Source organism: Scardinius erythrophthalmus, assembly GCF_964197995.2.
Source record: "Scardinius erythrophthalmus genome assembly, chromosome: 16".
Lineage (NCBI taxonomy): Eukaryota > Metazoa > Chordata > Actinopteri > Cypriniformes > Leuciscidae > Scardinius > Scardinius erythrophthalmus.
In genome coordinates this window covers 25,703,675-25,714,741 of record NC_138236.1, presented here as the reverse complement: position 1 = coordinate 25,714,741, position 11,067 = coordinate 25,703,675, and the positions used below count along the sequence as shown (strand labels likewise).

The 11,067-nt window shown below is 35.8% G+C and overlaps 1 protein-coding gene across 1 annotated transcript in view; it reads left to right on the top strand.

The window, feature by feature from the left end:
• Positions 1-124: 124 nt before the first annotated feature.
• Positions 125-11,067, top strand: part of kel (Kell metallo-endopeptidase (Kell blood group)) — a 25,498-nt gene continuing 14,555 nt past the window's right edge. The window contains exons 1-3 of the mRNA XM_081388351.1: positions 125-625; positions 9,543-9,711; positions 9,798-10,115. Coding sequence (XP_081244477.1) covers positions 599-625; positions 9,543-9,711; positions 9,798-10,115 — 514 coding nt within the window. The 5' untranslated portion in view covers positions 125-598. The remainder of the gene's footprint in view (positions 626-9,542; positions 9,712-9,797; positions 10,116-11,067) is intronic.

Genomic DNA, 11,067 nt, shown 5'->3' with positions numbered 1-11,067 from the left:
GCGTTTACGTATGCGCCATGTGACGGCTTCCAAACATGTTCGTTCCCACGCAATGTGTGACGTGCTCTTTTGTGGTTTTGCTCCTCTCACACCCCCTAAATTCTTATCAGCCCGCACCAGCTTCACATACGCCACTGATAGTCAGGACTGTCGACGTCTGTGTATGTAAAAATGTGAATATTTATGAATATTAAGTATGCCACTTCCTGCACTGCTGAAGCTTTAAAAATGCACATGCAGCTTTTTTTGTCAATTGGTGTTTGTTTTCCAGTTTAACTTGGGTGATTTAATCCAATTGATGGATTTTGGAGCAAAATCATCTTCTGGCCCTCATAAATTTAAGAAATGGTGAAGTTCAGGAAACGCATCCAGAAATGCCCCATTTAAAAGTGAGGGGTCTTGTGGAAAGCCAGGTCATACATGTTTATCAGTCAGTGAAAGAGTGAACAGAGCGTGATGAGGGAAGATAGTAGTTGGATGACTTGTGGCTGACGGAGGGACAGATAGAAAGAGGAACAGTGTGACGAAATAGAAAGCTTTGCTGGAAGACCAATATGTTGGAAGAATCCTGACCAAACGGCCACACAAGAAGAACAAGATGGACGAGAACCTAGCTGTTCATCAGGTGAGGCTTTAAATATATTTACAGTTTTTCAACTTTTGCCAGTGTTAATATGACAGTGGTAGTCACAGGAAATGACAGAAGAAGGTGGGCTGGGATCAGGGAATGCGATGAACCAGATTCAAACTCCAGTCACCCATATTGCACCACCTTATAACAGGGTGCAGTAGATTGTTGCCTAAATGACGAAGTTTTGCTTTATATCAGAAAGGTCTCTATATGCCTACTACACAATAGAAGTGTTGTGTGTGGTGTAAGACTCCTGGTTCACTGCCTGCTGTCCACATGATGCCCTTGCGAAAGACACTTCTCGGGTTGTTGCTGTTCTAGTACGGCTCACTGGAATACTTGATTCTGATTGGTCAATCTGTGAGATATTTCGCTTTCGCACCGTTGTTCGTGGCATTTCACACACCCAGGTAAATCAGGAAATCGGCGCTTCTTCCATGTATTTAGTATGCGGTCATATTTACCGTTGCTTTGCGAAATTTCACAGGTGTAATGTAGTCCTTTCCATCCGTGCGACCCGCGCGAAAAAGTTTCGCAGGCGCTGGTCGCGCGAATTCGAAGTTTACCACCACAAAGCTGTTTGAAAGAAAGACTTTGTTTGAAAGTACCTTCTATGAGCTGTGCTTCATAAACTATTGACAAAGGACAAAATTGACTCTTAGTCTACCCCCTGCAAAATCTCTAAGAATTATCGCTAATGTGACACGCGGAGTCCGCATGGTCCGTGTACTTTTTGGTCATTTCATTTCCTGTTTGGAATGGAATAACGAGAAATGAAAACCAGCTCGTTTATTCGTTTTTTAGTTTAGTTTAAAAAACGAAAAATGAGATTTTGGCTCGATTTTTCATTTTTCGTTTGTGGTTTACAAATCGGTTTATGGGTTCAATATTTCATTTGCACACGTGGGCGGCGCTGAAACGCCCCTTTCATCTGATTGGTCATACTATATCAAACCGCTCCTCCTTCAGTAAGCTACGAGCTTTTCTTTCTGTCAGGCAGAATAAGAGTCAGTACCAACGCACTTTAATAAAATAATGTCTGAAACCACCACTCACTGTTAACTACGCACAATATTTGAAGCAGACTATGTTGCTGGTCACCTAATTCGTGCTGCTGCGACTTGCAAGTGTGACTCCATTAATGTGAGCCACAGTAAATGACAGATTATTTTAGCATGATGTATTTCCCATTGATAAATACAGTGCAAATAGTTCAAATATCTCTTTGGATAAAAGGGAAGTGGAAATAAAAATCAATAATAGGCTGAACTGAGGGACTTATATGCACTCTTTAGGTACAAAGGTGTACCTTTTGAAAAGGTACCGCCACAGTGACAGCTTTTGTACCTTTTTTTCTGATATGCTAGCTTTTTCAAGCCAACATAATAAAGAAAACTGAGAGAAACATCGACCAATTCAGTATGTAATAAATTGTATTAGTTTTATAATAAAACTAATAACATTTTAAAGGTATGCCGTGCTCTTCAACCGACATGATTTAATTAATCCCAAACCTGGTAATTTTGTCAGTACTAATGTACGTTCACTTACAGTTTCTCTCTTTTCTGTCTCTTTCTTTTCATGTGAACTGAGGCTACACATGCATACATTCATAAATATAATCTTTATTTCTATTAAATTTTCAAAATTATGTATACGTTACACACGCCTACCGGCCTTCTGATGTAAATAAAAGACGAGAGTGGTAAATGTTACGGAAATATTATCAAGGTACAGTTCAGCCTATTATTGATTTTTATTTCCACTTCCCTTTTATCCAAAGAGACGGAACTATTTGCACTGTATTTATCAATGGGAAATATATCATGCTAAAATAATCTGTCATATAGCCTACTGTGGCTCACATTAATGGGGTCGCTTGCAGCACGAATTACGTGAGCAGCAACATAGTCTGCTTCAAATATTGTGCATAGTTAACAGTGAGTGGTGGTTTCATACATCATTTTATTATAGTGTAGCCTATGATTTGTCAGTGCCGCACTCGTACTGACTCTTATTCTGCCTGACAGAAAGAAAAGCTCGTAGCTTACTGAAGGAGGAGCGGTTTGACCAATCAGATGAAAGGGCCGTTTCAGCGCCGCCCACGTGTGCAAATATAATATCGAACCCATAAACCGATTTGTAAACCACAAACAAAAAATGAAAAATCGAGCCAAAATCTCATTTTTCTTTTTTTAAACTAAACTAAAATACGAATAAACGAGCTGGTTTTCATTTATCGTTATTCCATTCCAAACAGGAAATGAAATGACCAAAAAGTACACGGACCCCGCATGCATAGCCTACGTAACATGCCACCATTGACGTTGTACTGAGAAATACCTCAGTTTTTATATTGCTGTAAGTTGTTGTCGAGTTTATCTTATTGCTTGGCCGATTGTACATAATTAACTGTTTTTCTTCGCGAATGCTTTAAAGGGGAAATGACTGAAATGAAGCAGTCAATCAAGTTTACATGATTTACAAGATGGATTTCCACTAAAAAAGATAAAACGTTTTTTCTTTTTTATGTTTACATTTGTCATGTTTCTTATATAATTGTTGATTATAGTGGAAATCCATATTGTAAATCATGTAAACTTGATTGACTGCTTCATATCCCCTTTAAAGGGTTAGTTCACCCTGAAATTAAAATTATAATTCACCCTTCTCTAGCATGACTTTCTTCTTTCAACCAAACACAATCGGAGCTATTAAAAATATTCTGGCTCTTAAAGCTTAAAATGGGAGGGAATAGTACCTGAGATTTTGAAGCCCAAAGCGTATCCATCCATCATAAAAGTAGCTTTAGTGGGCTAAAAGCCTTCTGAAGCGAAACCTGATGGCACAAGTACTCAGACGTCTATTTGATGTATTCATTTACATCTGCAAGATGTATTTTTTAGAATGTTTTCTCATCTGCAATACGTTTTTAGGACGTTTCCTGTTAGATGTCATATAGACATTTAGAAGATGTCTTCAAGATGTTTAAGATTTAAAATGTATGTAAAACTGCCTTTTCTATGATGTTTATCAGATCAGACACAGCAGATGCTTTCCAGTCTTCAGATTAACAGATCTTTAGCAGACATCTTACAGACCTGTGCTATCTGGGAAGCGATGTGTTTTTGTAAGAAAGATTATTCATATTTGTAACTTTATAAACTATAATCACTGGCTTCCGGTAATGGCCGTAGGCAAAGTCTAGTTCTGGTAGAAGAGTGAGCTCTGACCCGACGTATGGCATAGGATGTAGGCGTAGCTTAAGCTTAGGTGAAAGTGGATGCCTCTAGCGGTTCAAACAATAGGGCTGGGCAACAAACTCAAAATCTTTCTTTAAAAATTCTTGTTTTTGACTTCTAATTCGTGACCGGTGTTTTGTTTTGCTCTATCCTGCGCGCTTCCGCGTTTGTCAATACGTCATACACACTTCTGCCGGAACTAGACTTCGCCTACAGCTGTTACCGGAAGCCAGTAATTACAGTTTATAATGTTATAATTATGTATATTTTATTTTCTTACAAAAACGTATAGCTTTGCTACAGAAGGCCTTTATTAACCCTCCTACATGCATCGCAGATGCTCTTCCGGCAACATGAGTTCAAATCCCAGTTTGTGGTCCTTTCCTGTCAGTTATCCAACTAACATATCTAAATAAAAGCAAAAATCACACACAAAAAAGATCAATATCAATATTTCATGTACATATGTTTATAATTATTACAGTAGCTGTAGGCTATGTGTTAGGTGGGAAAATGTAGGGTAAGTCTACCTATTAAGCCCACTTTCAACTCTGAAGTCAAATTGAAAAAAGAGAAAATAATATTTTATATGCACTGTAAAAAATTTATTGTCAAATTAACAGTAACTTACTGGCAACAATTATCCAGTAGTTGCTGTATTTCATTCAACAGTAAAATTACTGTAACACTAAATACAGTATTGTTAAGCATACTGTAAAATTAAATACATTATTTTACTGTAATTTTTACCACATTAAAGCACAGTATTACACTGTTGATTTTTAATAATACTGTATAGTATTATACAGTTATGAAATGTTATTTTATTTACTTTTATAGTGCTACTGTGTTACCTGTAGAATATGTAGAAAATCTGTAGGAATATTATTTTAACTGTTAATGGGAAATAGAAAAAAATAACAATTGAAGATTTAACTGCACAACAAGGTTTATTGTGTATTTTTAAACAATACATTAGTAATAATAATGTAATATAATACAACAATAAAAATCTGTTTTAAAAGAAGACTAATGAACAATATATATTTAATAATTAAGAGCAGTGCAGAATTAATGTATTTCAATTCATGCAAAAATGATCCTGAACAGGTAAAAAAGAAACTTAGAAAGAAAGCAAGACAGGTGAGGATGAAGGCCAGGTGAGGAGGGTAGTGATGGTGTCAAGTGGAAGAAGACAGACAGCACTTCTGATAATCCTGCAAGGAATGATAAGCACAAATCAATCAGAGGCAAAACATACAAATAATAATAAAAAAAAAACTAACTCACATTATCAACACCTTTTTAGAAGAATTTGTTTTGCCTATGGTATCCACATTATTTTTCACGGAAGAGTGGGTACAGCCATTTATAAATGAAATGTGTCTGGCTTCCGGTGTCATCCGCTTACAGTTATTTCTAGCAGTACAAAAAAACTTGTTATGCTTCTTGATATTTTGATGTATTGAATTTGTCATAATTGTAAACAACAATTAATGGCCTTCTTTCAATTAATTAAACAAATATTTTTATCATTTACAGCATTTTGTTATTCATCTCATTATTTCCATATAGCGGCTAATGAACCGGAAGTCTCGCACATTCACAGAAAATAGCTTAGGTAGGCTACTTCAGTTTTTACATTGAAGAAACACGTTCAACATGGATACGCAAACGGTTTTCTGTGGTAACGAACAAATACCCGCCTATAAAAGAGAATGAACATGTCTTGTATCAGAAGCTGAAGTAATAAATATTGAGAAGGCAATGGCCCGTATTCTATATTTCTGACTCCAAACAATTGGCCACTGATCAGGGCTGCGTTTCCCCAAAGCATTGTAACCTTAAATTGATTATAGACAATTACCACCAATGGTCTCTATAATCAATTTAGGCTTACGATGCTTACGATAGTCAGTTCCTTTCATAGATATGTCTGTCGACTTAATGCTTACTAATTTTAATGATGAAAAAGACGTGCGTGAGTTCACGCCGTGAGAGGTGAATGTGAATGCTGAGTGGCAGCGGGATAGATTAAATTAACGCAGATATGAGGTGTGTATAATTTAAACTAAATAACTCCCACTCGATAAGGACTAACAGTAGCTGCTGATCATTTGTCTTGTGTTCGATTCTCGATTTTGAATCAAATTTCATTTAGATATATGCATAGATTTGATTTTAGATTTTAAATCTATTCAATGCATATATCAAATTGAAATTTGATTCAAAAGAGAATTCCCAATTTCAAAAGTACCGCTTTTGAATCAAATCGTGACCCAAAGAATCGATTTGAATCGAATCGTTGAATCAAAAAGATTCCCACCCCTGTTATATTTCATTATATTTTTGCTTTACCTGTTGTCTTCATTATTTAATTTATGTTTGAGAACATTTAAAACTTAAATAAATATTTGATATTGATTGTAATAATTATCAATACTAACTGATATGAAACATTTTATCAAGATGATTTTGACCATATCACTCAACCCTATTTTTACCATTTCATGTTTTAATTAAAACTTATTTAAAGAGATTTTACAATTATAATATAAAAATACAAATTATTTGACTTATACAAGGCATATTTGTTAAATGGAAACTGTGAAGGGAACATAATTACATTTTAAAACAGACTATCAATTTGAAAAATGTATGGTTTAAGTCATTTCCACCCTTTCTGGATTTTTCTAAATTCAGACACAAATCATTTCTACAGATATGGGCTCCACAGCACATCCCTAATACTACTTTTACCTTAATGATTTTGCCAATCATATTCTGCAATGTCCCTGATGTAGGATGCAACGTGTGGATTCAAGGCCATGGTCTTCCTCCGAACAACCTTCCCACTCTTTCTGCTCACCTGGAACTGTGATGTTCATTTCGAATTTTCAGGATTTATCCTGACAAGAAACCTGTAAATACAAAAAATATATATATATATTTTCCAACTGAATCAAGAGTGATCACAATATGTAGCATAATCTGTAATAAGTCACATCACAATAGGGGATATAAGCTCTAAACCATCACTAAAAAGCCATTGGTGTTTCTAAAAGAAATCAATTTGTAACAAAAGTGTATGAATGAACCATACTGTCTATGGAATGAACACTGACTGAGGTAACTGCACAAGGTCCTGGCAGATCGCCAGGTCAGGTCCTCACAGACGTGTAAAAGAAAATTCTGATTTAGCCGAAAATAAGCGCGAATAAATCAAAATGTAATTTTATAACAAGAATCCGAATCCTTGGGTATCCAATTTCAGGATACATTGATCGATTTTCAATTCCCAACCGTATGATATGTAAAATAATAAACGCGCAGGCGCTTCCACCGACTTAAAATGGTAAATAACAAAATTATTAGATCATTCTGACCTTATAAGAGGCTACATATGCAATCTATGTTTATAAAATCACATTTATTAATCAAGTAGGCTAGCTATCAACATAAAGGAAATCCGCTTATGTTCTTTAACGCCTGTAACGTTAAGTCAGAAGCCGCGGGCAGTTCTTCTAAACTAACGTTAACCAGCCACTACTTAGTTTGCATAAAAACATATAAATATTCATCACTAACCAGATATTTATGGCGAACACTTCGCCGACCGACACAGCGACGGGATGCAAAGGCCTGCGCTCTCAAAGTTACTCAGGGAACTGAAGATTCATAAAATGGCAGCTTGTGGTTATTTTTCGCGGTCATTTCGTACTACTGTATTTAAATTTACAGTAACATGTTCCAAACTACATTGAAACCTATCATATTTACACAGCTTATAGTAAAATGTTGAGAATAAATATCGAACTCGTGGTCAGCCATTCTCTAAATAACTTTAAACTTTAACTTTAACTTTTCTAGAATCCATGCATATAGCCTAAATATTAAGATTTATTACTTACCATATTACGAAGTTCCAGGTCGGCAGAAACGACAGCTCTGATGCACTGACACAACAGAAAAACTCATTCAAAAGCGCTCTCATGCCCCCCACTGACAGAAATGAAGACTGTTAATGGTCAACCAGTCCTGCAAATGTTTTATGTAAGGATAATATTAACAAGCTAGCAATTTTACTTGTAGAATTGTGTGTGGTGTTTTTCGCGGCCACTTTGCACTGCTGTATTTAGCTTTACAGTAACTAATAATTTCCCAGAATGCATTGAAAATCTACAGTAAAATACTGTCAACTGTGTGCACAGTACATAACTGTTGAAAATACACAATAATACTGTGAAAGCAACAAAATCTACAGTAACATACTGTACATAGGTTATACAGCAAGAAACTGTTGAGAAAAACAGTATAATGCTGTGAAAACAACAGAAATCATTTACAGTGTGCTGCTTATTATTTTAACCAATCCAGTGATTTGTTACTTCCCTGGCATTTTTTATTGCATACCAATCACATTTGGCAATGTTGAGTTAGCCCCACCCACGTGCATGCTGTCTCAGGGGACCTCACACAAAATAACCCCAAAACTTTGTTATTTCGGAACCCTTCAGAAATCAACACATTTCTGCAATTTTCAGCCATTTCTTTGGTAACTACATTGATATTATGTCAATTAAGAAATAAATGTATTGTTTTTTGTGTATGAACAAATAGTATCAATAATATAATTTTCCTTTAAATGGAAAGATGAGTTTTATTAGCTTGCGTTCAAAGCTAATCTCTAGGTCAGACCATTAGCCTTACAGAAAGGCTAGACTGCCAAAGAATTAAGCAGTGACCTGCAAACAATAAATGTTTTTTGATTCATTTTAAATTAATTTACAAATAAATACATAATAAATTGTTTTGTAGAGAAGATTATTTTCATTTTTTTTTTTTAAGATGGGCTTAAATGTCAGTGCCACAAAACAAACTATAGCCAACACAAGCTAACCTTGAATGAAAAAGACTTTACATTTCTCAATGTGGGCAAAATTAAAATTACTATGATACTTAGTCCACAGTATATTTACAATATTAAATATATTGTAAATATACCGACTTAAGGCTCCAGACTCCCGGCGTCCAGAGTATGGAGCCCCAACTCAGCTTGGCTCCCGAGATACACCCGGTCAAACTTCCAGCTTGACTCCAGCTACAACTCCAGTCAATCGGACTTAAGGTTCCAGACCACTGGCCACTAACACCTACCCATCCCACCCAGGGCTCTAATCAAACATTAGCAAAAGGATTTTTTTTTAATACTTCCCTGTCACTGAATAAATATATTGATGTTTTACTTCTTTAAAATCAATTAATTTTTATATTATGTGAATCGAAGATGATGTTGGCTAATTTGGAACACATGCGGGCTTAAATGGTGCCAAATTACCAATTAAGCCCATGCCAGACTTCTGACTTTATTCCTAAAATATCTTATTTTATATCTATTTTATATTCTAAAATTTACATCAACTAATTAATAAATTTTCAAATGAGAGATAAATCTAGCAATTTGTCAAAAGACAATTGTATTAATTTTCATTGTTCTTTAGTGAACATTCCCTGGACTTGCTCTCATTGTGGTTGGATGATTGACTGCTAATGTAATTTCAATCCATCATAAAGTCAATGAGTTATGCATTCCAACTTTTCCCAATTGTGCTTTTAACTTGACATTTTTGAACTGACATTTTCATGTTCATCTCAAAATGTACCCACAGGAAATGGTCACAACACCAGAGGAACAGCCTCGTTCTGATGAGCCAAATCCAGTGGGCTGCAATAAGTTCCGCTGGTGCTTATTAGTTCTCTTTGCCTTCTCTCTCTTCGCAACTACCCTGGGTTTGAGCATCTATTCCCACCTGCAAAAGGAATCACAATTGAAATCAGGTACAAACCTAGGAACTAGGCCTTATTCTGGTATAGTTTAATATCATTGGTAACAGAGGTTGTGATTTCTATCTCTTGTTTTTCAGCTGCTCCTCCTTGCCTTTCTCCCGCCTGTCTAAAAGCATCAGAGCATTTTTCTGTTGCAATGGATCCTTTTTCTCACCCCTGCGACTACTTCCTATTTGCCTGTGGAGCAAGTGGATCTTCCACCAACAAGGAGAGACAGAGAATCAAGGGGTCCTCCAATGAAGACAATGGAGAACTGGAGAAAAAAAGACAAGTGAGGACAAGGGGACTAGTGAGAATGAGAAGAGAGCCAGATGTTGAAGGAAAAAGTGATGGATGGCTAAATAAATTTCCAGACAGACAGACTGCTTTACTGAAAGCCATTAAAGAAATACTAGGTGAGTGAAAGTCCACTATGTCTTTTGTACATAAAACAGAACCAATGAAATGGTTTCATAGTGTCTTCAGTTTTCACTTCTGCTTCTATCTGTCTAACTTCCTGAGCCTAAGCTGGTTTTCTGGTCTTCTAGTCAGTCAAACCGGTCAGTTTTAAAGGGTTTTGGGCACTAATCACCTGATCAAACAGAGAGACCAGCTAGACTTGGATCTATACATTGGTTATTGATTGAATGGAGGCTCTGTCATTTCAAAGGAAGATTGAGTGATGACATTTTGATTGAACATTAGAAGAAACATGCTAGAAGGACTGAATCAGTCAAGATCAATAAGATGAATTTTTAAAAAATTGATTGAATTTAAATTTTCTATCAGTCTGGGGCACCAACTTAAACTGAAGAACAGATGAAACCAGGTAAATCAGCAAACCATCTGTGGCGGGTTTAAGTTAAATCTATCTATCATTCTGTCAGTCAATCAATCATTCTATCTACCATTTTGTCTATATTTCATTCACTTGCGCTTTTTTAATTATCAAGACTTTGTCAACATACAAAGTTTGTCTTACCGTTTTTCTCAGTCGCTTTGGTACATTTCTTGAATCATCCTTAACATTTACAAACCAGTAAGTGCATTTTTTAAACAATTCGTAAAAACTAATGGATTACCTGCAAAAGCCTGTAAATTGCTCCAATTCCTTAGTTCATCTCTCAAAAGTTAAAGTCCCCCTATAGTAAATAATTTTATCCCTTAAAACTCATCTTTGATCACTAAAAAAAAAAAAATGTCTTCATGCCTTAAAATAGCTTGAATATAACTCTACACCCTTGCCTCACTTAGTATACGCGGTTCTATGAATATGCAAATTACACTCACTCACACCAGCTCAGAGATCCACTTGTTGATGATCACACATGGACCTGATTGGTTACAATGTAGTTTGTGTCGTCAGAA